This window comes from Apostichopus japonicus, chromosome 8 (assembly GCF_037975245.1).
Source record: "Apostichopus japonicus isolate 1M-3 chromosome 8, ASM3797524v1, whole genome shotgun sequence".
In the NCBI taxonomy this organism is placed as follows: Eukaryota; Metazoa; Echinodermata; class Holothuroidea; order Aspidochirotida; family Stichopodidae; genus Apostichopus; species Apostichopus japonicus.
This window is the reverse complement of record NC_092568.1, coordinates 12,222,101-12,249,326: the sequence shown is the minus strand read 5'-3', so window position 1 is coordinate 12,249,326 and position 27,226 is coordinate 12,222,101. Positions and strand designations below refer to the sequence as shown.

General features: G+C 37.1%; 3 protein-coding genes and 1 long non-coding RNA gene across 4 annotated transcripts; all 4 read right to left on the bottom strand.

The window, feature by feature from the left end:
- Positions 1 to 1,989: 1,989 nt before the first annotated feature.
- On the bottom strand, positions 1,990 to 5,542 carry LOC139970459 (uncharacterized). Its single transcript, XM_071976188.1, has 7 exons — positions 5,524 to 5,542; positions 5,124 to 5,177; positions 4,779 to 4,826; positions 4,431 to 4,481; positions 4,069 to 4,113; positions 3,799 to 3,846; positions 1,990 to 3,130 (listed from the first exon to the last, which is right to left on the bottom strand). The coding sequence occupies exons 1-7, from the start codon at positions 5,540 to 5,542 to the stop codon at positions 3,030 to 3,032; spliced, it is 366 nt and encodes a 121-aa protein (XP_071832289.1). The 3' UTR covers positions 1,990 to 3,029.
- A 492-nt stretch (positions 5,543 to 6,034) lies between these two features.
- On the bottom strand, positions 6,035 to 7,050 carry LOC139971311 (uncharacterized). Its single transcript, XR_011794356.1, has 4 exons — positions 6,967 to 7,050; positions 6,584 to 6,768; positions 6,241 to 6,294; positions 6,035 to 6,085 (listed from the first exon to the last, which is right to left on the bottom strand). It is a non-coding gene; the product is annotated as an uncharacterized lncRNA (long non-coding RNA).
- A 122-nt stretch (positions 7,051 to 7,172) lies between these two features.
- Positions 7,173 to 12,996, bottom strand: LOC139970458 (uncharacterized). Its single transcript, XM_071976187.1, has 8 exons — positions 10,832 to 12,996; positions 10,183 to 10,233; positions 9,629 to 9,706; positions 9,265 to 9,300; positions 8,286 to 8,336; positions 8,109 to 8,171; positions 7,479 to 7,547; positions 7,173 to 7,255 (listed from the first exon to the last, which is right to left on the bottom strand). The coding sequence occupies exons 1-8, from the start codon at positions 10,914 to 10,916 to the stop codon at positions 7,173 to 7,175; spliced, it is 516 nt and encodes a 171-aa protein (XP_071832288.1). The 5' UTR covers positions 10,917 to 12,996.
- A 3,107-nt stretch (positions 12,997 to 16,103) lies between these two features.
- LOC139971116 (cystatin-1-like) lies at positions 16,104 to 22,189 on the bottom strand. Its single transcript, XM_071977319.1, has 4 exons — positions 22,019 to 22,189; positions 21,327 to 21,579; positions 20,842 to 20,955; positions 16,104 to 18,607 (listed from the first exon to the last, which is right to left on the bottom strand). The coding sequence occupies exons 2-4, from the start codon at positions 21,537 to 21,539 to the stop codon at positions 18,524 to 18,526; spliced, it is 411 nt and encodes a 136-aa protein (XP_071833420.1). The 5' UTR covers positions 21,540 to 21,579; positions 22,019 to 22,189; the 3' UTR covers positions 16,104 to 18,523.
- Positions 22,190 to 27,226: the final 5,037 nt, after the last annotated feature.

Genomic DNA, 27,226 nt, shown 5'->3' with positions numbered 1-27,226 from the left:
AAAAGGAAAGCATTCTTATAAGAAATTCCCTCTGAAAAAATACACTTTATACAATCATAGCAGAGCTATTTGCTGTTATATCCTTTTTTATGGATTTAAAACTAACGACATTAGACATTATAAAAGGGAATGATACAACCTTGGCACACCTGTTTCTAATCTTCCAATCACATGAACTACGATTGGCAGAGGTCAGGTGAAGTTTCCCTCTTCACTATTAGGGGATTCTCCCTAGCAGGGGATTCTCCCTGCTTGCCTGCTGGATGTCCCTGCTCCCATTTTGCGTATGAGTGAGATGATATAATTCTGTCTACACTATCGATGAGTGGCTTTATGCGCAATTCTTTTCATGTTATTTACCATTGATTCAAATTTACTTTCTTTTAAGTTTGTTCCCATTTATTTGTGTTTGTATATTCTCTTGTAGTGGAATGTAGCAAATCAGTAGCCTATCAGTTGACACAGCTGAATTAAATCATGAGAACTGTAAGATATATACTATAAGTATATCACCCATATTGAGGAGAAAAAACAAAAGATGTTGTGTCTTTGAAATAGGCGTGACATGACAAATATCAAGTTTTAGCATAAAAGGTAAACGTAGCTAGGTAAATTGAGTAACCATGTTACCGTCCTGTATTAGGAACTGGTATTACCATTGAGTAACTCGCAAATGCGTCACGTTTACTTCATACAGTTTGGCGCAAATATAACTTGTCATCAAGAAAATAATATGAGAACAAGAGAGTAAAAAAAAGGCGGTAGCAAAGCGAGGACTGATGCAGAAGCACGAAATAGGGCAACGCAGCGACAGCCCCCCCCCGCCAAAAAAGAAAAAGAAAAGAAAAAGCGAATCCCTTGGGGATTTTCACCCCCACCTTGTTTTTCGGTTAGCTAGGATGAGCTCAATAGATGATATGTCGATTTAAGTAGGTATATGTCACTTTGAGTTGCTAGAAACTGGTATAAGTCCAATGAAATTGACTTCTACCGATTTAATTCGACATATCATCAATTTAAACTGGTAGATGTTTTTTTTTTAACTGACATATACCGATTTATTTTACACATCATCGATTTAAATTGGTATATGTCGATTTAAAACGGTTTATATCAATTTATATCTGGTATAAGTCGAATTAAATTGGTGTTTGTCGATTAAAAATGACATATACCGATTTAATTTGACATATCATCGATTTAAATTGTTATATGTCGATTTAAATTTGTATATGTCGATTTAATTTGGTATATGTCGATTTAAATCGATGATATGTCGAATTAAACTGGTATATGTCGATTTAAATCGGTATAAGTCAATTTAAGCTGCTGGAAACTTGTATAAGTCGAAGGAAATTGGTATCTGTCGATGTAGATCGGTATAAGTCGATTCCCCATGATTTGAGACTGATGGCCCGCCATACGAGTAACTGGAGGATAACGCTACGGAGTGACCACAATGACGTGTTTCTTACGTATAAACTACTATAAGCAATTTAGATTTATAAAATGCAAGGTATCCTTTTTGAAACTGGACTGGAAAGGTTATCAGCTTTTTTAGTATAATAATAAAGACTATTAAATATGTATAAGTGAATTGTCAATGTTAATTGGGCTCTCGAACTAATGGACGCAGAGAACGACAATACACTGTGTATACCAGTCTGCACTTCGCTAGCGTAAACTTGTAATAGAAGTAATAACAGTATAAGGCTGTGACTCGAAATGTGATATGTTTATTATCCATTGCGATAATTTACCTACGAGTCTCCGCCCGTTATTTTCCTTATCCCTTACTTATCTAACGTGTAAATAAACAGAAAAGAACCAATGCTGTAATGTGCGGTAATGAGCTGTGGTTTTTTATTTCGTCTTTAATATGTTGTTGAATTTTGCCTTTAACATTTTGTTAAATTAATTTCTGTTTAATATTTTTGAGATGGAGCGGGGAGGAGGGATCGGGCCAGAAGGAGATGGAGGGGGGGGGGTGTATGGGTAGAGAGGTGCCATGCAGTCATCATCTACTTGGTAACGCAAATGTCCAGGGAAATCCTCAAAATTTCATTCTCTTTTTGTGATGTTAAATAACAACATGAAATTGAAGTAACAGAACAGCTTGTGTGATTCCTTTTAAGACTTGAACACAAAATAAAGTTTAGTCATTCAGTGAATGTTATGAGAGAATGTTGTCGTATTCACACAGGGAAGATTTCTTGTGATTGTACATATGTGTGTTTTATATGCCTAGATTCCACCCTTGTCATAAAACACACAACGTAATAGAAAGAAACGAAACGAACGAGTTACGGATACAAACGATATATTTGACGATTACAACGAAACAAGCACATCGAGAAAAAAAGCATAGCTGAATATATCAATATGAGTGATAGGAAGTTGATGACGTCATGGTTACCAAGATATCACATCCGGCCAGTGATCTGATGTAGTATGGATGGACACAGAACAAGCTTATTCGACATCCAACCAGTGGATATGAGACTTTATACCGTTACTCAACACCACCCGACCTTTTACGTACCCGAGTCTCACCCCACCCCTACCCCGGGGGTAAAAGTCATCAGCACTGCAGGTAAAGGTGACGATCATCTGTTATAAAATGAAGAAAAGAAGAATGACACCTCAAAAAAAAAATTTGCTGAAGAAGTTCGTGTAACTATACGATTACTTATAATTGTAAGGAATGTAAAATAAAGAAGTATTTACACTTTAGGTCCGCATTAGGGACGGGTCCCTCATAACAAAGCTGCCTTTGCAATTGACGAAAAGTGACGAAAGAAAAAAAACAAAATCGAAAATGGTTATCCACTAAAGAGCCTTTGTAAGAGAATGTGTAAAAGTTGGAGGGCCTGAGATTTCAATCCTAGCGAAAATTTACTAACATTGCACTATATATACATGTTCTATATAATGCACTCTTACATAAACCGCACAGTATGGTAAACGCGTGATGTATTCCATTCAGTGATAAAAATGTCACTTAATTGATATTTACTCATTTTAATTATCTAATAATGTATATTGATAATGTAAACATTTATCATACCATTATTGAACACGTCGTCTCCTTTCCCTGCTGGGTAGGTTTGTTTGATGAAGAAAAAACCGTCTGTTGGTAAATAAGAGGATCGTCAATGTGAAAATGTAATCTCAGAAAGGTCAAAGGTCAATATGACTAGTTAGAATCTTTATACGTTGTAGAAACCTTGTTCTGTCGTTATTGCTATATTTTAATATAAAATATTTTAAGGATAAAGAAAATAGTATATAACTCAGTTGCTTGCCCGGTAGGGGGTGGCGCCTTTCTCCATAGTCAGTGGGAGGAAGCCTCAGTAAGGAGATATTCGGTCGGGAAAAGAATAACACCACTCCTCTGGGCCCACTGACATCCTGAGGTGTAGAACCAGGGAGTATGGGGTGAACAGGCCGCTTTTCAGACTCACTCAGAAATTATAAAGTATGTATTAGCACAAAACGGTAGTCGGCTTCAAAGACCACGTGGCCACATCCTTCCTTTAAGAACCCTTGATCCACCTCTGGCTATTCTACGGTCATGCCCCTACCTAAATAGGTCTGGGCAAATTTAGCAACTAATCCTCTCCCCCCCCCCCACCTCTTTGAAATCATGTGCACGTCTGCTGATGTAGCTCAAGACATAGCCATGGTAAACGTGTGTAAAATAATCCTATTTGTTATGTCCAGTCATTGGTTAAACCTTTGTTACAAAATAACGTACTTATTTTAAATAAATGCAATCTTTGAAATAAATATACAAACCTGATTGTCGTAGGTCTATCTCCTCAGCCTGGTATTCGTAACTTCCATCTGTAAGAAAAATAAACAATTTGATAATTATTGCAAAGGACAAATTTTTGCCCCGAGTTGCGCCATTAATATTAATCAAACGGCGAAAATAAAGACGCATGCGTATACTTCTCATCGATAAATGTAAGAAAATACTTTAAAGTGTGATTGTATAAAATGTTCATATAATTCTTATATCTCGATACTCGATATATAATTCAATTGAGATGAGTAAATTTTTACCATTCGTAATCGTTTCCGACACACTGTGACTGTAATAAGTATCATCTATGAACAAGAAAATACAAAATAAATTTATTTGTCTTCAATCGGCCTATGACGGAGAACAAAGGAAACATGTGAGATATTTATACAATTTATACGATATCTAAATTGTCATGACTTGGCCTTTACAAAGGTGCTGCCTGCCCCTCCCCTAGAAAGGTATTGCCCCCCCCCCGAAAATATACAATGAATGACTACAGGATTGCATTTAAAAAAAAAAAAAATTCGCTTTTTAGATGAATCCTTTAACAGTAATAGATATACAAACTCTCACAGAAGAGTACCGTTGACGTACATTTGCATAATCGATTCATAATTACCTGTGCGGGTCGATTGGTTTGATGACGTCACTACAGTGGATGAAACTCCATCTATATATAAGACAAGGATATGGTATTAGAAGGGCACTACTAAAAAGCAAATGAACAAAGCAACACCAACAACGTATAATATAGCCTACTGTGATATCCCTTGACCATGATGGGATATATATCGGTAAAAGCGGGAAGGTATCATAAATTTATTGATCTATATTTATAAAAATTGAGAGATTCACGATTCTCAGAGTAACATTATTTTTCGATATTAATCAAAATATGATACGAATATTTACTGTAAGATATCACTAAATGACTGTAACAATATTATTTCTGATAAAAATCACTCACCAGTTGAGATTCGCTGATCCTGATATACTGTAGTTGTGACGTCATCATCTGGAAGTACAAATGTTTAGAAGTAATTATTATATTTTGATACCTGTGAGCCTTGGGACACAATCTTTAATACAAAATGTTTGTTACTTTAAGTGATTTTACAATTTTTTTATTTTATTTACCGTACCTGATACAGTAGGTGCATAGTATTATGAATCAATAGAAACAAGAGTGTGAAAGGTTTACTTGTTTTTCTTGACTTTTGAAGCAAAATAAGACTATTTCTTTCGTCAATATAAGTTAACATAAAGATAGCTTAGACATTAAGTTAAACGGTCTTTACTAAATCATATATACCTGACACAGTTTCCTCTGAGCCACTCTGAGTTTGACTCTGACAGGATTTCCCGTCTGAGGATAAAAAGAATTAAATCAAGTTAAATACATATAGTGCACATATTTCGGTCCGCAGTAATTTAATTCCAAACTATGGTAATATAAAAACATAAAGACCAAAGAAAGATAAAATAAGTTTAACATACGAGTTTCGCAGAGAAACTTGATTATTTATCTTTTGAAGTCTTTTAACTTTATGAAGAGCAGATCGTGTTAGATTAAGAATCATTCCATTCATATTTTATATAAATAAATCCAACTCACCACTAATACTGGTCTGCAAACTGAATTGTTTGTTTATTGTTGTTTGCTTTCCAGCTAAAATAAGAAGGGAACAAAATAATAAATTTGTAAATTATACTGGGTTGGTGGCGTTCCATAAATTATAAAAGCCAACAATGATGAATTGACAAGAGGAAGGTTATATAAGTATTCACGACATTATCAAAGGTATGGATTTATTTCTATCGCTGTGCGATCGTATATAAATGCATGTATATCAATGACAGAGGTATATAGCTACTTACCTACTACAGTGTTATCAGTGATGTGGCTTAGCTCTTCCTTGCCAATCCCAAAAACTGTGAACGAGGAGAGTAATTTACTACAAATTATGGAATATTTAATATTTACAAATGTAACTGTATCAATATTATACTGAAGCAGTGTGCGTTATAACTTCCACGATTATGTTTTGAACAGTGATGAAGAGTAGGGTGGGTGGACTGGGGGAAAGATGACGAAATTTGCTAAACACATTATTATTTGATGAGAAGCTAGTCTTATGATTGTTTCAAATAATAAATAAATTAATAATTGGGTAAAATAATAAATAATAATAATAATAAAATAATGGACAGTAGGTTACTCACCAGAGTAATCACACTGTTGAATGTCCTGTGTATGGGTGATAGTTTGTCCGTCTATAAACACAGAATATATTACTTAACATCATAATATGACAGACTAATAGGCAATAAAAGGTATTATTAATGTATAAGAATACTTGATATATAAGATAAATTGTAATTTGATATTCATGGCTCCTTGTTATTATTATATATTTGAAATTACAAACCTTCGGTTTGAGTTGTTATCTTATTCGCCTTCAGTTGGTATGAAGACACCCCATCTGTCAGAGAAAGGAAAGAGGAATCCATTAGTGTCGCTGAAACAATAAACTCACAGAAAAAGTCACAGTGTCGATGACGTTAAGGATATATGCTTACTTCTTGTAAGTAAATAATGAGCCGTAATAGCTCCAATAAGTAATCCTTCCCACACCACTGTTTATCCCATTCTTTACCCCCAGATGATACAGTATAAATTGAGCATAAGGTACCCCCACCCCCCCTCGCCAAATGAACATCCAAAGAGAAACACCCCGGTCAGAACATGTGATACAATATGATAACACTTACCAGTCCAATAGTACATGTATTTGGTAGCTGTCTTGTTACCTGTTGGATCTGAAAGAAATATGAAACAGCAGTTTGAAGTAATAATTATTTTTTTTCAAATCAATCAAAACTCTGTGATGTGTTAACAAACAATCTATATTTCTCACCTGTTAGAGTTTCCTCGGTGTTTTGCATCTGATCAGGGCCTGAAAGAGATTCAAATAATGTTATATTTTTAAACAGCCAAGAAGACTTTCAATGCATAAATCTCAGGTTTATTATCCCTTGAGTCGAAATTATTGAAGAAGTGAAAGATTAATATTAATATTTTTTTTTAAATCAGTTTAGTATTAACTTGTCTTTTCTTGCGCACAATACTTAATCCAATTTCACTCAATACTCACCAGTTGAACTTTTGAAGGTGTACTGGTAGTAAGTCAGGGTGTAACCTGAAAAGCGAAAATGTGACTTTTCTCGTCAAAATGTTTTATTTACTGATAAATATTTAATATGGTACTGCAGAGACTTCCACAAGTGACCGCCCCCCCCCTTACATACAGTCTTGAAAAAGAAGATATACCTAAATACTTCATTATAGTATAACCATATTTTATAGCCTAACGACTACAGTGAGTGTTACTTTACCTTCATATCTCGTTGTTGTGGTCTGTTGAGTGTGTTGGCCCTGAATATCTGCAGCGTGAATAAAATTGGCTAAACTTTTAAGTATAAAGATATAACCACTTTTTTGACAACGAGAGTTTGATTTCTTTCCTTTTTGTTTACTTATTGGCGATAAACTATAAACCAAATTATTTTACTGAAGTGCCATGCATCTCACTAAAAACATATCGTTTATAATATAACAAAGTCACGAAAATGATGAAGTACTGAAAGGAAACAAAATATATCTTACCAGACCAGCTAGAGGTAGTATCATCTTGTTGATGCTTCTCGAAGGCAGCAGGGGTCATGTACTGCTCGACTATTAAAACTTTAAACATGCAAGAAATATGTTGATGCTTATTTTAGAGCTTAATGAAGATACAACATTGCCGGTAATAATATGTAATGGGGTAAGGGGTGAGGGAGGGGGGATAAGGCCGCTACTCCTCTTACATCAGTAGGAACTTGTTCTTCTGGATATGTCACTAAATAAGACTCGTTTTTCAGGGTCATAGGGTTAATTCTATTAAATGCAAGTTTATGTGAAATCACATTAAGAGTTTAATTGTTGCACCTACTAAGACCACTTCACACTTAATACATGCAAGTAATTTTAGTCACAGTGAAAGTGCTTCAACATTCAGTCGGAAGGGAAGTGTAGAGGGGAAAGGGAGTGACGGAAAGAGAAGAGCATGTCAGTGAAATGTGTGGAGAGGAGGTAAGGAAAGGTTAGAAAGGGCGTTGGATGAGGGGCTCGGGAGTATATAGAGAGGGTATGCGGATAATACAAAGACCCAGTAGTTAATTAGAATTCTAGCAAATTTAGTAAAAAAAAAATAACACATTCAATGAGATCTTGCTTTAAAACAATCAAACTCACATCGAGGTAAAGAAATGATCCCAAAGTCACATGAATTTGGAATAAAATAGATTCTCGCAGGATCTGAAAGTATAAAGATTAAAATCAGTTTAACTGGTCGAACACGGTTAGCATGTTTAATGAATAGTCTGGTCTGTCTGAAATTTGATAATACTGATATATGTAAGCTTAACTTACCGTTCTTGTGATCGAGAGGAATACTTGAAGAAATTCCACGAAGGAGGCACTCTGGAGACCAAGAAATAATAATATTAACTAAACATAAGATAGATGACATGAAAACTAAATCTATCATAACGTCTTTGAAATAGTCTTACCGTCTGTATCGTGTTCCATTAGTTAAATAATTATGATATGTGTATTTATTTCAATACAAGATCTCAAGTTTATAACTCACCTTCAAGGTTTGCCAGCTCAAAGTCAGGGAAGAGTTTTAGCTGGTCTTGAAGCGTGAGATCAGATAGCCTAAGTATAGGAAAAGGGAATGTATAACATGGTTTATACTTAAGTTTGCCTTTAATGTCTTTTTTGGTTTTTAACGAACGTATAGGGTTTGGATATTCAGTATCCATCAAGATAGCTTTAATTAGTAGTAGTAGTAGTAAGTTGAGTCTCGTCTATCCGACATGCTCAGTGATTAACCTCCGCCACGTATCACGATCTTGCGCAAGGTTTATTGCTTCTTCGAAATTGTTAATATTAATGTCCTTGAATTGCGATTTTATTTTTCCAAGCAATGTAGTCACGGGCCTTCCAACTGGTTTAGCAGTATGTCTCAGTGCTTCTCTTAAAGCAACCTTTGCTGGAGCGTCCTCTTGGAGTCTTGCTACATGACCGAAAAATCTCAATCTTCTATGTGCGACTATCGATGACCAAGGTGTTTGGTTGGTTTCGTTGTAGAGCTCATCATTTGATAACCAATTATTATTGGTCCATCTAATGTTGAGAATATTTCGAAGTAGTCTCCTTTGAAAAGTGTCAATTCTGCGATCAAGATCCTTCGTTGTGCCCCACAGTTCGCAAGAAAGTAATTAATAATAGTATTGTTTATATTAATGTTTGACTTATATAAGTAAGTCATCTTTCCTTTTAAAATGAACAATATAGTATGAATATTCATGAAGTATTAAAACGAATGAAGAGTTGATAAGCTTACTGTTAAAAAGATCTTCACGCATGCGCAGAGTTTGCTCTACAACAAAACAAAGAATGTATGATAGAGACATTATCTAACAAGTTATAGCCATTTTGATGATTCAACAACGAACACACACAAATCCGCACGCACGCACGCACATACAAGAGAGCAAGTAAGGAAAGCGTTGATTAAACAACCAAACGAACATAATTATGAAGCAAAATGAGACACTCAAAGGACGACGAATGGTTCTTTATGGATAGGCTCGGGTCTTGTAAAATAGAGGGCAGTAGCAATTAACAGCCAGTGGTCATAGAACTTTTTGGAAAAGTGTAATTATACAGTTCAGTTCTGTTACAAAATTGAAGAATGAATGAAATACCTGATGGAAAGCAAAGGAGCGAAGAAATATTTTCTTCGGTCACGGGAAATTCCCGATTGAAGGGTTTCCGTTGTAGATCTGTGTAGATATAATACAGTTTAATGATAACAAGAAGCCTGTTTAAAATGCACTAGCTTCACTTAGAGACAGAATAAAGATCTTAAATCAATAATTTCAATATATTACGTGGGGGAGGGGTTGGGGGAGGGTAGTGCTATATGAGTGTACGGTCGTTGTATCTTTCCCTTAATTACTCACCGGGGTAGGAAAAAGTATAAAAAGAATCACACGTGGAGAAAAATGCTTAACTATAACCCGATTCTCAAAGCTCGGTTCCTCTACTTACCCTCCAAGCCCTGACCTAGTTAAGCTGTACTGTACGCTCTTATACCACCACTCCCCATTCTCCTTTCCCCTTCCAGTGCAACATTTTTACTGAGGGCACTTGCTAAGATATTACATTTTATTCATCTTTTATATGGAGCTGTTAATCACGTGATATAAATGCTCTACCATAATTGGATGACGTAATTTGACTTTGACCTACACCTTACCTTGAAACGGAGGACGGTACCCGTAACATCCTTCTGGGAGGATGTATTGAGCTGAGGATAAACGAAAAATTATCTGACTTACTATAAAGAAAGAATTCAGTTTCTTGCAATGACTTGCCTTATATAAGTATATGGAATCAGAAACATTTTATGAAGAGATCAGATATAAATCTTGTTACGCGACACTATGGACGGGGTGTGTAATTTTTCACAATCAAACCTTTTCTTTCTATGAAAGAAAGGTTTAAGTTTTCAATAAACCTTTGACAAAAATAAACCATTGAAACCTATGAAATTGTAATTCATACAAGAATTCAACAACTAAAATTACAGCAGACAACCTCTCAGAATTCTACCAATGCTACCTTTATCTCAATTGAGTGTGCTTAATATGAATGTTTACACCGAAGCCATGCACCTCGTTGTAACGAAGTGAATTCGTGACTAACTTCTCTACCATCGTATAGCTTTACACTATGGCATGAGATTGATCACGTAATAAAACACTTTATGCGCTTAAATATTACGCTTTATTCGGGCTTACTGTCCCATCAAGTTAGAATCATTTCTCGATACGAATATTCCAGATGACTCAATGAGGCTTTACTTTAGAATACCTTGTATCCCATTGTACATAGTTCCAACTTACCTCGTCCATATGCCAGAAATTTGGTGAACTTCCTAGCCATGTAAGAGGAAGCATAGTAGCTTGCCAGTGAAAATGTAAAGAACATCTTGAGAAATCGCACAATAGACTTATCTTCAACGAAAAGCAATTGCAATATAAAATATTACATTATTATACCTTGTGATGTTTATCTTCGTTCTGTTTGTCATTTTCTTGTGACGTAATATATACTGAAACGCCGCGCGCAGTGACCACGCAGTCCCCTCCACGAAGTACGCTTCTAGGTCTACAAAGTCCTTCGCCGCTATGCTAAATCATTGAAGGTTATATGCCGAAGACAGCTTTGCATCCAACCCGCACGTCGCGCCTCTACGAGATACGCCCAACCACGTACACGGAAGACATACGTATCGCACTCTTTACGCGCAACTCTGCGTCTTACACCGCACTACTGAAGAAAACTTCTAGACGTATACCCATGACACCATAGAAACGCATTTTACAGAACACGCGGAATTTCATCCAGTGTGGGTTAGCCTAATATACGCAAATTGGAACCCATGCATATAGAATGTGTGTAGACCTGATCAGAGGGAGGGGGAGGCCGGGGTGAGGTGGGGATTGTGGTATAAATTGCTACCGGCTCGTTGGGTGCTTTGGACTAAATTGCAGCACATGTATTTAGCAACCAAGAGGCACCTCAACCTGGCGCACCCGTTCCGAGCAAAGTTACCGAGGGCGCTAGAGCGTATTGAGAGAAGTATTTCAATTACTGACACGACCAACACACCAAATGATAGCTGATGGATTGGACTAGCATGGCATTCGCAAAATTTACCCACAATAGCACACTGTGGCAGTAGCCATATATATTTGAACTAGGATAAAGTTTAGCACAGAACTCTCCATACTCTCTTTGCTAAATCTTCCTTATTCTCCAAAATATATCTCAAATGCCATAATTTCCCTTCTATCCACCTGGCTTTTGCACTGTCAGTATAGTTATTTCAGACTATTGAAACATAAAAAATAATCCTTGTAACTAAAACATGAAAAGAAACTTGCAATACACCAAATCAGTAGGCGTGGTGTATGCCCTACAGCAGTGGTCATGGCAGGACGCCGGAGACTGTTAGATACAACCAATTTGATCAGTAGTTTAGAAAGCTTTTCTTTCTTCTTTGGTTTTGTTTCAAATAGCAGGCTCCATTTGATAACATCACTGTACCATTCAGTTGCTTTATCCTGTTCATCATGACATGAAACGCAGCGTGAAATTATACCCGCTGTAGTAAATTGACTTGACCGACCGGTTGTCGACAGGAGAGAATGTTGCGCGTGATCATGAAATCATTTGAAGAGGCAGATGATAAACTTAGGTCTTCTTGAACGTTACGTTCATGCAGTGGACGCCGCTGAAGTTTTTGTGTGCCATTCTTGATGCGCTTTGCAACAATGGCGCATTTTCTCCTTTCCACTTTCCTAACCACTCCAAATAATATCAGTACTCCGCACTACCCCCTCATACTAGCTGTGGTAATCGAAACGTCAATTAAAGGCAAAACTAGAACTGCATTTGCCTGCAAATACGCAGTATTGTAGTGCAAGTGGAGTGCTTGCAGTAATTAGGAAGAACTTTTCGGTTGCTCATGGTGATAATTTTTGGGCGGACAACACACCAGGGAGTAGTCTTGTAGGTACCTACAAAGTGAGGGCGCTTGTGAGCGGCTCAGAATATGTTGGCTACGCAGCTAGCCTCTGAAACTGCAAATGTACATAGACCATATGAAACTGTAAGTTTCAACGTTCAGTCATGTAGGTATCGTTCACTTGGCCAGTGATTCCAATATTGCAAGTGCTACAATAATAACAAAGACAATTTCGGACGAAATTTTCCTTTGCCCAAGCTTACTACCAGATCGAATATTTCTACTTTATAGTGCATCTATAAATGGTTACTGTAATAAGACGTAACTGTAAGTAGTCAACCTCTAAGTACAAGCTACTTTAAATGGCATGCATTTTCTTGAACTCGAAGGAACTGAAGTGATTCGACGTGTTCGGTTAGGTTATTCTGCTTGTCTTTCTTGTTTTTCCATTCACATAAAGATGTATTGTTTGTGTTTTGTGCTAAAATGTAAATCACAAGTGATGAGATCAATACAGGCGCGGATCCAGGGGGGTCCAGGGGGTCCGGACCCCCCTGCTCTTGGCCAAAAAAAAAGTAAAAAAAAGAGAAAAAAAGAGAGAGAGAGAAAAAATAATTCAATTAAGCGCCAATTTTAAACATGTAGGACGTCAGAAGGGCGGTTATCCTCACAAGTCAGCCAGGTGTGTTTTTTCCGTCAAATGGACTGTGTGCACGCGTGCTACACTTGCAAAAAATGCCTAAAAATCTCAATTTTCAGACCGAAAAGTTTCAAAATTGAGGTGGTGCTCGAATTGTTTTTGGCGGTGAGGTGGCAGAGCGGTAGGCTGCATAACAGCGACGTAGCCAGGAATTTGAAAGGGGGAGCACTTTTTGCGATTGATATGGATTTTCAAAGTTGTAGGCACGACTATCTGAGCGGAGCGCCACCATCGGTTGGCGCGGAGCGTACAAGAAACATTTTTGGTTTTACAAACCCCCCAGATGGCCGGAAACGGCCCTTCCCTAGTGTTCATTCTGGTTCCCTGGCCTCTTGCTAACTTGAGACACCTCATTCAATATCACTTTTAAACCCAAAAACAAACGAGTTAAAATAGTACGTAATTCAATAATACATAATGTATTAAAATTAGCAAGTTACACAAGGGCGGCGGAAGCACTTTTAATCTGGGGGGGGGGGGGGCACCGACGTCAAAGGGCACTTTGCAGAAATTCGATTGGACTGATGCAGCCTGATATTTAGTACCCTTTATAAATCTTATTGTATTATCTTATTTGCGTATACACATCACTCCATCAACGCCCCCCCCCCCCCACCCGTCTAAGCAGTCTTACTTTTCAACTTCTGATACTTGTAGATACAAAGACAGGCCAGAAATGTCTTTGAAACAACCATAGCCAGTATTTGTCTTTGATACAACTGTAGCTAGTAAATGTTTATCGAAAAGGCTGTTTTGGAACTTGGCACGCCGATCGTGACAACAACAGGCAACAAAGTGCTGCAGCTCTATACATATAAAGTCTGTTAATCAACGATAGGCTTATTTGACTGTGGAATGTTCTCAACTAAAATTTTATCTGCCCCTGATAGTTCTAAATTAGGATTAGATCTCTTACTGAAATATCGCTGACCTAATAAGGTGACCAAGAGTACACGTTTTATGTAGAAAAAGGGCACATTTTTAACCTGAGGAAAAGTGGGGGCACTTGCCCCCTGTGCCCCCCGGTTCCGCCGCTCTTGAAGGTACATGTACAGAGTAGTCTTACTTTTCAACTTCTGATACTTGTAGATACAAAGATAGTCCAGAAATGTATTTGATACAACTGTAGCTATTAAATGTTTAAGTTAGCCTAATAAGAGAAGGCGAGAGCTATCCGACGATTGCCATCTGATGCAACTTTCTCAAGTGTTTTCTCACCTGAAATATTACCTGCGTAAACGGGTTCTTAACTACATGTTAAAAAACTGACAAGATCGGATCCTATAGTCTTTTTCGGCGAGTAGAGTGTTGAATGAAACTATCGTGCTACATACTGGCTACGCCCTGATCATATGATATCAGTACCAGCAGATTTTGTTTCCTGGTTAAATTCTTTTACATGTTCTTTTACATAATATATCAGAAAGACAAACATAGTGCTCTTTTACAAGTTTTCCAGTAGGATGATTCTTGTTTATTGTCCAATGTCTGGACTTGAATACATTTGACGAACTTAACTGATGGACAATATAAACTTTCATATTTTGTAATACAGCCAGATATGCAGTGGCCTAAAAACAAATATCGTTATCGCAGTGTATTAGCAGTGTAATAATTATTTATAGGAAGTGCGTATCACGTACGATTGCTAGCTTAGCTCCATAACATGCTGTTCGTGCAACAACTTAGGACGACTCATTGAACGAACGTTGTCGACGTTGTTGTGCATACAGTTCGTGACATTCCATAGAGTGCGGTTAGGTAGGCAATATGTATTTTATAACGCAGTGGCCAACTGTAGGCTTGTAATTGGCTATAAGCTAAATTTAGCTAATTGCATCTGCCAAACTAAGTAAGTAGTTGAATCAGTAGTCGTGAATGTTACTACGATTACAATCGAGTTAACGGAGCTGACGAGTATTCAAGATCAAAAGAGCACTGACAAAATACCATGCTAAAAAAACGACAGTTTAAAAAAAAAAAAAAATCGACACTGAAAGGAGGGAGCAGTCGCTCCCCCTGCTCCCCCCTGGCTACGTCCCTGCTGCATAGGATGCGCCGACGAATTCTTCATGAGAGATCGGTTTCTGCGGTGAGAAGGCATAAAACTGTTCTCCGATCAACAATGGGCAAGGAACGTCTCACAGCTCTTGTTCTCATGAACACGTATTATAACACTCCTATCGACACTGACGAAGTGGTCCGAAAGTTCATTGAGAAACATCCACGGCGTTTGTTCTCTCCAATCTACCATGAATAGATCATCAATAAAGCTAACTCGTACTGATGCAAATACATTTCGAGTGAGTTTTTGTAGGTGCTTTGAATAGCTTAATTGAAGGGGGTTCCCTGTTGTACTTAAATGTCCAAGAATTTCACAATGGATTGAGGGAAACCTTCTCCCCTTAGACCCTAGGATCACTGGAGGCCAACCCCTCACCCTTCCAGAATCCCGGATCCGGCCCTGCATCAAACAGCCGGGTGACGGAACGGGAGGGAGATTGGTGGCTAAAGGCATTATGATTTTTGTATCATCTCAACTCATCTGATATGTATTACCATATTTCATAGATTGTTTTTTTCTCATCAATTGAGAAATTGCAGACATGAGATCCATATTTTCAGGCTAGGTACATGCAGCTTAGAATACTCGTGAAGTGCCGTTTCCGTCCATCTGGGGGGGTTTGTAAAGCCAAAAAATTTCTGGTACGCTCCGCGCCAACCGATGGTGGCGCTTCGCTTAGATAGTCTTTCGATCAGGCGCGGCTGGACCAGTCAGACCCCCCCCTGTCAAAAATCCTGCATCCGCCCCTGCAATATTACATGTGTTCACCCTGCAGCCTTTCAAAGCTTGGTTGTGTTACATGCAACACACGAACTTGAAAGTTGTAACACTACTGCAAATTAGTTTATTCCAGAAGAACGAAAGTTAAAATAAGAAAACTGACATTGTCTCGCATTTATTTCATATTTTCCTCTGGATCATGCAAAGCATTTGAAAGACAACATTTTTAAATCTAATATGGAAGATAATATGCCAATACTGGCTACGATAAACTACAGATGTACTTGTGTATCAATTTAATTCTCACACATATTAATGCACATAAGAGATAATAATTGCTATACTTTATTTACTGACTTTTAAGTTTGATAGAAGATTAAAAACTAGACCTTGTTCTATTATGAAATAAAAGTCTCATGCTGACAAACACCATGGCAGACACATACACAATCTAATACAGTCAAAAGAAGTTTTTATCAATTTTTTGTTGTAAACATCAACAACAAGAGCCTAACCGGCACCATTGTACCTTGCTTAGTGGAAGAGTAGAGTGTTGTGTATTTCATTACCCTATATCATAATATTTATGCCTACATGTACCAGTTATTAACCAACTGTATTCCAAGTTTGGATACAATCTGATTTAGGGTTGTGTTATTGCAGCTTTAAAATTTTGGCTACTCCCCAGAAATTTAGCCCGATAAAATCTTGGTCCCAAAAATATTAAACCCCAGATATTCGGGTCCAAAAAATGTGTCCCAAAATGCATAATGAAATAAAATTGGGCCCACTGATGGTCACAAAAACTTTAAGCCTACAAGTACCAGCTATTAACCAACAACTGTATACCAAGTTTGGCTACAATCCGACTGACATTTGCAGAGTTATTGCAATGTAAAGAAACTGTGAGCCCAAATGGTCCCAAAAATATTGGGCCACACAAATTCTGGCCCAAAGAATATGTCCCAAAATGCATTTAAGGTGGAAACAAAATTTGGGCAAACCCAGCCCAAATATGGGTCCTGACTTTTTGGGGGTCCAGATGGTCAAAATAAAAATAAGGCCTACATGTACCAGCTATTAGTTAACAACTGTATACAAATCCAACTTCACGTTGCAGAGTTATTGCGTTGTAAATGTTTTAACATTTGACTTCATAACCTCATTAATATTCATAAAGGATAGGGCACACCTCCTCACTTATAATACATCTACACAGAAGGTAAGACAAATATCCATCACTCTGTTGTTGACGTATCACAGACACAAGTAAGTGTCACAGACTGACACACACACACCCACACACATGCCGACCTGACTGCATAGGTTCATTGGCTTCCAGTAAGGAACCACAAAGTGTAAAACCTTTGAAGTTTCCTGCTGTTTGCTGGTCACGTTATCCAGCTATTGAATTGCAACATATAATACACCTCATTATCAGTAAAAACAATAAAACTGGCATTAACAAAAATTGTATGTGATAAATGCTTTAAATATTTATAAGAGCCGTTGTTTTATTTTACATTTATTTCATGTCAGGTCAAACTAATAACTAAACATTGGGCTCACTAGGCTCTTCATAGAGGTTAGAAAAACTCTGTCACCAGTTTGCTGAGTAAAACAAATAAAAATAAACACAATGTTGACCAATAGCATCCCAAGATATGCAACAAAATACCTTAAAATTATAGGCCAAAACTTGTTAACATTTTACCAGGCTACATCTTCAAATTTGCTCCATTGTAGCTATAGTACTGTAGATATATATCAGAAATGATACCCATGTACTATACTTTTCAACAACTGCTAGTCAAGATAAAATCGTTGCAATAAAAATGGGTCCATTTTAGGTGTGACAAACAGGCAAAGCCTAAGGTAACATAAGGTTCCCCAAAATGGCTGAAAAGGAAATGATACTCCTCCAATCTCGGTGTGGAGATGTACTTCTGGTGAATAAGATGACGTAGATCCTTCCAAAGGCTCAGACGTTTTACTACTAACGGTAGAATTTTTTGAGATCAGAATTTTCTTCTCTTGTTATGTGCTCTAGATGCTCTAAGTGGTAGAATGACAAGGAGAAGGAGGGTGGTAGTCCAGAATGGACTGATTGCCAAGAGAATACACTGTGCTACCAGGTTACCTGGTTGCGCTAGGCTTGGTAGAGCATGTAAGGAGTGAAGAAAATCTGTGTCCATTTTAAGTGTTTTGTTTACAATCCAATGTTTTTTTTTTCACATTACAAGTTTTAAAGTAACTTACCTCAGAATCCAACGACAGTTGTCTTCTTCTTCAAAACAATGTTTGTCGTTTACGCAGTTTGCATTTATTTTCATGGGATCCAACTGCTTCTGATTGTAACCTCATTTGAGGTCCTTTGTTACTGCCACTTGTAAACAAATATATTTTTATTACATTTCTAATAAATCTATCTACTTCTCTCTACCATTCCACAACTTAAAGCACTACTTTACTATAAATACATACATGTACATGTTCAATTTAATACTATTTTGTGGGCCTTTGTAGATCTAAATCTATTATTGCAAGGAGGATGGTACACCATACAGGTAATTTCTTGTTTACGCATCACTGCACTGAGAAGATGTCAGTTTTTTCCAATTCAACCACAACTTTTCCCAGACGACAACTTCACAGATCTTTTTCTGTTGAGACACAAAAGAGAAAGTCATGACAAACGGAATATCATCAAGCATGTTTACAGTTCTTAAACTTGGATAAATTTGGATAAAAGATTTTTCAAACTTTGAAACCTGTTGACCTCATTTGACCCCTATCAATTTCGATAGGATTCTTGCACTCACCTAACTCGATCTAAATACTAAATATGAAGTTCAAGGAAGATGTACTTCTTGAATTATCATGTTTACAAGGATTTCAGTTTTACCTCTGGTGACCTAGTATGACCTTTGATCCCAAGCAAACACAATAGCAACATCAAACTCACTACTGTGCATGTACATACAAGTGTAAAGTTCTTCCAACTTTAGAATATTAAGTTATCGTTTTTACAAGGTTTTCACACTTTGACCTCTAGTGAACTAGTACAACCTATCATCCTTGCCCCCAAAAAATAGCAGCCGAGGACTCAATATGGTGCATCTATACATAAAGTTTGAACTTCATCCAACTTAAGAATATTGAGTTATCGTGTTTACTAGCCAAAGTGTCAGATACACACACACTCGCACATGGCATCACGACCGCAATGATTCCGTTTGCTTTCAGCATGGGAGTCAAAATGCAGCAGTCATCTGTAAAACTTTGCAAGGCTTACGGTGCAACATAAATCGCCATTACAACCTTCATTTAAAAATCAACACAAATTGCCATATATAGATGTTGACCTGTATGACAAGAGAGCAGAGAGGTGTAGAGTTTGGTTTGGTTGTGCAATGGAAAGCAAATTTAGGAAAAGAGACAGGTTGTAGATGGAAAGAACCCATTTAACTCAGACACAGTTTACATTGATATCAATTGTACATCTGCCCTTGGAGTATCTTGTACCAGCAACACTGAACAACATAAACTGCAATGCACAAATCAATGACGAGTGAAGCTTAAACTTACATGCAGGCAGGTAAGACACGCACCACAACAGACTAGCTTTCACTTAATACAGAAAGGGGAAAGCAACTCTGTCTGTCAAGTGAGATAAATGTTCAGTATGAAACCAATCTTACAACTTATTAGTTATTACAAGGCCAACTGAAAGCTTGGCATCAAGTGTACTTAGTGGCTAGAATTTATACTCCAAGTTAAAGACATATTTACGACAAAGAAGACAGTTTTCAGTTGAGTTAATACCAGTGTTAGCCTATGAAGGATATGATTAGTAGCACTTGAATGCCATCGGTACAAGACTTCACTTGAGTGTCACTAGTTAGATGCAGTGCCTGCTCAAGATCTCATTTCCCCCAGTCGAATAAATTTCATTTGATCAGTCCGACAGACAAATACAAGGAATCATGGTAGGATTAGAATAAACTGATATTCATACAGTACACATAGTTCTTACTCCTAAGTTGTAACAGAATCATTCACAGAACTAGTTGCTCAGGGAATAATTTATCCGGTATTGCAACAAAATGCTATGAAAAATGGTCAAATTACTGTACAAGTCCAAAGATGTATAGCTGTATTATTTTACATGTATAGCTGTATAGCTGTTTAGCTGTACAACTATGAGATGTATAGCTGTATTATTTTACACAGGAACATATAGGATTCTTTCAGAAACAACTTTAGAGCCTTCAAAACTGTTATGCACAAAAAATTTGAACAGCAAATTATTCCCAATTACTCGTCATCTGTATCCAAGCTCCATCCACAAAATGTTCACTGTCAGTAGTTTTAATGGCATGAAAGTTCTGTTCCCTTACAAAGTACTTTTTAATTAACAAAATCAGCCATAATATCCTTGTTTCATCCAAGACAGTTACAGCATCCGACTTGGTTTGCAGTGATTTGACAGTTATTTGTGTGGTCAAGAAACAAGAGTAGGAAGGGGTAGGCATGGATGGGGACGTATCCTGTTTGTATCTACTAATAACAAAACACAGCTTCCTTATAAATACAACTGATAGACTAAAGTTATACACATCCAAATGGTGATCTCTCTTTCTTATTTATGCAACAACTGACTTGAACTGTGTCACAATCTACATTCAAAGTTCTTTATAAGTTGGTGCAGTCTTCGGACAACAATTGCATTGTTAACGTTACATTTGCGTTGGTGTTTTTATCCCTTACATCCATTCCACAAAAACAGGAGATGTTTGTTCAAACTTGGGAACCTTCTGACCTTGTCAAACCCTCTCCCTGATAACCATGAAGTTTCCTTTCATTGTCACATCCAGATAGTTCCACTTCTACTTACCTTGTTTCCCTCCACGAGCTCACAGTCTTTCAGATTTTCTGGAACTGGTCCATTCTTCTGACACTGTTTCACCCCTACCTCAAACTTAACACGGTAATTCTTGCCAGATACCACCTGTGGTATGAGAACCAGAGATGCAAACCATATTTAACCAACTTCAAACCATATCTGAATCATAATTTGTTAGTATTTGTTCTAATTATTATCAGTGTATCATACTGGACAAAGTGAACAATTGCATTGTGTCTTCAAACTGATGTACAAGAAAATAATGACAAATGCACCGATCTAAATTTCTTCTATTGCTGGTTTACGATCTTAACAACATGATACAACAAGTTGCAAACATGATTGGATTTACCATTAGGTCAGGTTATGGATCCAACCACATCAGCAAATGTTGCCACAAATATGGCTACCAAAACATGTGAATGTTGTGATCTTCAAACATCATTCAAGCTCATATTCTTGTATTCACTACTAACCTGAACTGATGCATCAACGATTTTTGTAGACTTCATGTGATAGGCCCTGGGACTCTTCATGTTCATTTCTGAAACTGCAAATGTGACTGCCCGCTGCACGCCTCCATCAGATGGATCAACAGTCTTGTAACCACCTAGCATACTTGCCATGACTGGGACAGTAGCAACAATGCTCAGTAGACCTACTATGAGTACACTCTTCAATTCCATCATAGTATATCTTTGATGACCTTTAATCCAAACGATCTTTTTCCTGAAAATGTAATAGGCAAGGCAGACTAGTTTTACGTTGTAATTGTAATGTTCCATGCACATTATGAAGCCTGAAACTAGAGTCAATACTTGAGGACAATACAAGTGTCTATGCCTCAAATGAAAATCTCAAGCATAATTCAGAAAACATTTTTCCACAGGACCAATGCTTCTAGAACACCTAAGTATGGGAAATTGTGTATTATTTCGTGATTGTATTCCAGCAGTTGCTTTTCACAGTTAATTTCGGTCTACCAAGACTAGCCTAGCCTTAGGTTACTAATAATTCTAGTATTACTACGATGACTACTGCAATGGCCTGACACAAGTGAACAGAATAACTAAGTAATTATATTACTACTAGATAAGGGCAACAGCCCGAATGTAACATTTGAAATATGACTGTGAGGATATATCCTCTTATTAACGACAGAACTTACGAACTCTCGCCTTCAGTAACTGCGTTTCGTCTTCTACCAGTCTGTACTAGTAGTAGTACTACTGTGGTCAATGTTCTAAACGATTAGGTACCGTACCTTGCACGACATCGATCAGTAATGTTATTTGTATTAATGATTATCGACACACACTTGTGTAACATGCGTCGTTCATTTGCCATGCATTGGACATGAAAGACTTAATAAAAGTAAGCGACATATATATACAAAACGGCAGATCAACATCAACTGAACAATAATACTGGAAAAGTGCTTGCGTAACTACGGAAGCGTATAAACGACATGTAAATTGACGCTTTGATGAGACGTAAAACTGGCAAGAAGTTGAAAATTGACGTTTTGACGATACTTCCTAAATCTTCAAAATGTCGAAAATCTGACAATTGACGTTTTGTTGCGATTCATCAACTCTTCATTTAGACAAAACTATACAAAGTGACCTTTCGATGACATGATGCCAAATCATCAAAATGTCAAAAATCGTCAACTTTCCGATTTTTGTCATTTTGAAGAGTTACATTTCGAGTTCTCGACAAAACGTAAATTATCAGATATTTGTCACTTTGATGATATGGTATGATGTAGTCGAAACGTTAAGTTATCAGATGTTTGCAAGTTTGATGCGTTGGTATGATGTAGACAAAACGTCAATTTCAGATTTTGCCATTTTCACGAGTTAATGCATCTCATCAAATGTCAATTGACATGTTTGTTCTACGCTTCCGTACATAACGATGTCAATTGTTTATAAATCAGGAAGTATACACACGACAGACGCCTGGATCAACCCAACAAAAGTTTAACTGCATCTAAATATCCTTCCAACGTTCGAAAATGAATACGAAAGTTAAAGTAACATTTTGGTGAAACAAACTTAGAATTTGGTCCAGTCCCCTAGCTTAGACATTATTGTAGCATAGGATAAGGCTTAGAAGTTAGATTAGTGAGTTACATAATTAAGTAACTTAATCATATAGTACTTAATAGCATGGTGGGCTCATAATTGACGCACTTACCCATATCAAAGAACATAACTCCATTTTCCTCTGAAATGAAATCCCAGGAAGAAGTGTAGGGGTGTGAGCCAGCATTGAAGGTAGTGAGTCATTAATAGGATAATCATTTCCTCCAAGTGTGTCTTTCTATAATAATATTCTGTAATAATATTCATAACAGTAATGTTTGTTGAATGTATAATACAAAGTGGGATGTTGTATTTTACAGAGAGGAGGAATTATATCATATTGTAATTGGATGACACAAGATTTTTTACCTTTTTTACTAATCCACAAATGGTGGAATTTAATAACAGATCAATTTGATTAGTTGATTTCTCTATTCCTGATTAAGTTTTGAAAACAAAATTTAAATCCGAACATATTCTTTCAAAGAAAACCTTTGTTAGTTTTACCAAAATAGTAGTAAAAAATGAACTAATAATTATTTCTTGATTAAAATGTTTCACAAATAAATGCATCTCCATTGTCATCTTTGTAACCTATGTTTAGAATCAACTTAATTTGCAGCATTGTTTCATACGAAGCCCATGATATCTTCAAGATGTAGGGATGGAACGGGAGGGGAGGGGTGGGAGGTGTTGATTACCCTGTTGAACAGGAACCACTCCATCCACAAAGGAAATGAGTAATTGAAACAATGAGGATGACTACAAACCGAGAGACTGTCATAAACGACCTACAAATATATTTGCATACTTCGCTTGGAAGTAATGTAATATACCTGAGGTGGAAATGTTAAAAAATGATTATGTTGCCATGTTTAATGGGAAACCAATTCAGCTGAAATTTATTTCGGTTGTGTTTCTTTATAATGTTATAACGCAATTATTCACAGAGGAAATTATTTCTTTTCTACCAATTTAAAAAAAAGAAGAAGCTGCTTGATGAAAATACTCACACGTAAGCAAAAATGACAAAGGTATCATATTCCAAGGATAAATGAACAAGAAGATTACAATAGGAAAGTAAAAGCTATTGACCACCCTCAATGATGACGTCACACCCCACTTACTGTGGTCAACTTCCTTAGTTCAACTAGATTACATTCACTCAACCTTATCTTGAGGCAGGAACAAGGTGCTGAGATGGGGAGTTTCAGCCGGGACGTAGCCCAGCCTTTGAGGTCTGAGTGGACAAAGCGAAAGTTGTGATATTTAATATGGAGGGTGCTTAGAAGCCAAATGATGCTAAATTTTGCAAACTTTTGAAACAATTTTTAAGCGCTGTTAGACGGTATATGTCGCACCGCATCTAAATGTTAAATACGTTTGTATTATACTTATACCCTGGGGACTACCAAAATGGTACCCATTTGTATGAAGCTACATGCTCAGCATTTCGATTAAGGGTGGGGAGGGATTGGGTCACCATTTCCACTGACTAATTTTTGTTAGGGCCATAAACTTTTATGGACGGGCTGAAAGTGGATCAATAAAATTCCAATGAGGGGTGTGGCTGTGGGCTCGTTTAATGTGACTCGAATGTAGGGGGATCTGAGGGTCCTCTCAGAAGCAGAAGAAACATTCAACTTGTATAAACGTCATAATGTGCATTCTGGGGCATTTTATAAGTTAGGCTTATATTCGGTCTGAACGATGGAGGCGGGGCCTTATTCTCCCCTCCCCCGCACGTCACGGCATGTTATCAACATTTTACGCTTAAGATTAACCATTGTCTGGTGTTTGATTACTTCGGTTGGCAGAGAACACTGAAGTTTGATGCATGACCTCACTACCATCGAAATATACGCATAATGATTTTTTTTATATCTATGCGTGCCACTTGTACATGTGGTTTCTAGTGCATCCTAACAACGTTAATTCAAACTATTCTTTTGTTTTGTATAATTGTTTATATGTTGATATGTCAGCGCCACAGCGAGTACATTGTATTGTTGAGGCTAGTGGTGGGGGGGGGGGGGCTAGGTGGGGATTAGGTGCTGGGCTCCCTTTAGAGGGGGGTTACAACCCTGTCATAGAGTACAGGTTAGGTCAGACACCAATTCAAGGTTTTTAAAGACTACGGTGATGCTCGTTGATTGACTTAGTACATTAAAGTAAAAATAAAGAAGAATACGTGAAGACATTTTTTCTTTTGCTACTGAGGCAGCCACTTTCTTACTTCTCTTAAACTCAACAGATGATATTAACATTAAATAAGGAATACAATTTCAAAAGTTTTTGAGTATTTACATGAAATTATGTGTATGAAATTGTTCCAACAATAAGGACAAAGACTTAAATATTGTCTTATGTGATTGACGGAAATTAGTAAAAAGACATCTAGCCATCGAACGCCAGAATATTTCAAAAAGTCTCGCTTACAATAAAGACCTAATCCCACACATTTTCCGAAAAGGGTACTGACTAGTTCAGAGAGAGAGTGAGAGCTTTACCTCAATTTATAGTTTAGCACACAGAGAACACCAATTGAAGAATCTCTTACCAGATATATACCACTCAACCCTCCCCCACCCCACAAAAATGTTACAAAGTTACACAATTGTTACAAAGGTACAAACTAGATCAGAGAGAGAGAAAGAGAGCTCAACTTAATCCACTTGGCATTCCCAAGGCCATGAATGTTCTTTAATGTTTGCTCACAGCTTCACCCCATTCTAGAAACCCACTGGTAAATCACTGTACAGTAGAAAATTAAAATAAACAAGAGCATCAATGACGCAGTATCTCAATACTGGAAGTTCTAATTTCGATTCCTAGTTTCATATCTTTGCTCTGTCTCTACAACTATCAATATCAATCATGGTACAACAAATACAGAACTTGCATTTACGCTACTTTGTAACGAAAAGTCTCTGCAGGTTACACTTCATCCTGCGAGTGTTGCCTTTAGCGCCCATTGCCTGTTTGTCGAGAGAACGGCGTTGCAAGGTTTATTAATGTCATAGAATATTTAAGAACTTGTTTTTTTATGTGATATTCTTCATCTTGGGTCAGTCTCTGTTGGACTTTTTGGTCATATAGTTTATGATGTATCAGGTTCCTATAGACATCAATCAGCTGATCTTCGTGATGAATTGAAAAGTATTTTTGGATACGTGAAATGTACATCCTATGTAGTAACTTCTTGTTAATTTTTCTTCACACTGGTGAATATGAATGTACGATTTAGTGCAAAAAAATATAACAGGAATGTGTTTTTTCAAGGTTAATCAAAGTTTATTGAATCAAGGCAATGAATGAAATGGCGTGAAAAGTACTGAATTAAATTAAGAAGTCCAAAAAGTTACAATATCCCAAGTGCCCACATAGGAGAATCCAACCTGCAGATGCAGAAAGAGTCCTGAAAATGAAGAAAACAAAAATAAAAACAGAACGTTGGATAATAGGAGACAATATTTAAAGTCACATGACGAATGACTTCACATTGCTTTTAAATGCAACAAGCCCAACTAGTGTTTGCACGGGTTATCCGGGTACCTGCCCGACGCAATACTACCCGGTTCCTAATTTATTACGGTACCCGAATCCTACGCAAAGTGTGATTTAAAAAAAAAAATGCAAACCTACGGTTAGGCAGATTTCCCATTGACTTAGTGTGGTGTTAGGCTAATATAATTGGTCGAAGATAACAGCAATAACGAAGGTAACCGCCCGACGCAATACTACCCGGTTCCTAATTTATAACTCGAATCCTACGCAAAGTGTGATTTAAAAAAAAAATGCAAACCGATGGTTAGGCAGATTCCCCTTGACTTATGTGGTGTTAGGCTATCATGTGGTTGAAGATAACAGCAATAACGAAAGTATTCCATGGATATCTTATAACTGCGTCACAATTTCAGCTAATAAAATATGGCTGTGCTAGATTACCCCATTGACTTAGTGTGGTGTTAGGCAACCATGTGGTCGAAGGTAACAGCAATAATAAATGTTTTCCATGAATATCTTATAACTGCGCCACAATTTCAGCGAATAAACAGATAGTTAGGCTTAGCTAGATTTCTCATGCATTGACTTAGTGTGGTGTTAGGCTACCATGTGGAAGAAATTATTATTTATTCATTCGTTTATTTCATAGAAGGAAGGGCTGACAAGGAATTTTACGACATGTTTATGGATTATAGAAGGGATAACTAAAAAATAATAATCGAAAGTGGCTTTTTACTAATCGTGTATTCCAAATGCGATCAAATTGGGCGAATCGCGTA

What these genes read in the sequence shown, in the direction of transcription:
- LOC139970459 (XM_071976188.1), bottom strand. An exon ending in AAACCAATCGACCCGCACAG is followed by an intron (nt 4,114 to 4,430) that starts GTAATTATGAAT and finishes TCTTGTTCATAG; the next exon opens with ATGATACTTATTACAGTCAC. An exon ending in GTCGGAAACGATTACGAATG is followed by an intron (nt 3,847 to 4,068) that starts GTAAAAATTTAC and finishes TTTTTCTTACAG; the next exon opens with ATGGAAGTTACGAATACCAG.
- LOC139970458 (XM_071976187.1), bottom strand. Translation starts at nt 10,916, where the DNA reads ATGTTCTTTACATTTTCACTGGCAAGCTACTATGCTTCCTCTTACATG. An exon ending in TCCTCTCGATCACAAGAACG is followed by an intron (nt 8,172 to 8,285) that starts GTAAGTTAAGCT and finishes TTATACTTTCAG; the next exon opens with ATCCTGCGAGAATCTATTTT. An exon ending in TACTACCTCTAGCTGGTCTG is followed by an intron (nt 7,256 to 7,478) that starts GTAAGATATATT and finishes TTCACGCTGCAG; the next exon opens with ATATTCAGGGCCAACACACT.
- LOC139971116 (XM_071977319.1), bottom strand. Translation starts at nt 21,539, where the DNA reads ATGATGGAATTGAAGAGTGTACTCATAGTAGGTCTACTGAGCATTGTT. An exon ending in TCGTTGATGCATCAGTTCAG is followed by an intron (nt 20,956 to 21,326) that starts GTTAGTAGTGAA and finishes CTCATACCACAG; the next exon opens with GTGGTATCTGGCAAGAATTA. An exon ending in AGCTCGTGGAGGGAAACAAG is followed by an intron (nt 18,608 to 20,841) that starts GTAAGTAGAAGT and finishes GTGTCTCAACAG; the next exon opens with AAAAAGATCTGTGAAGTTGT.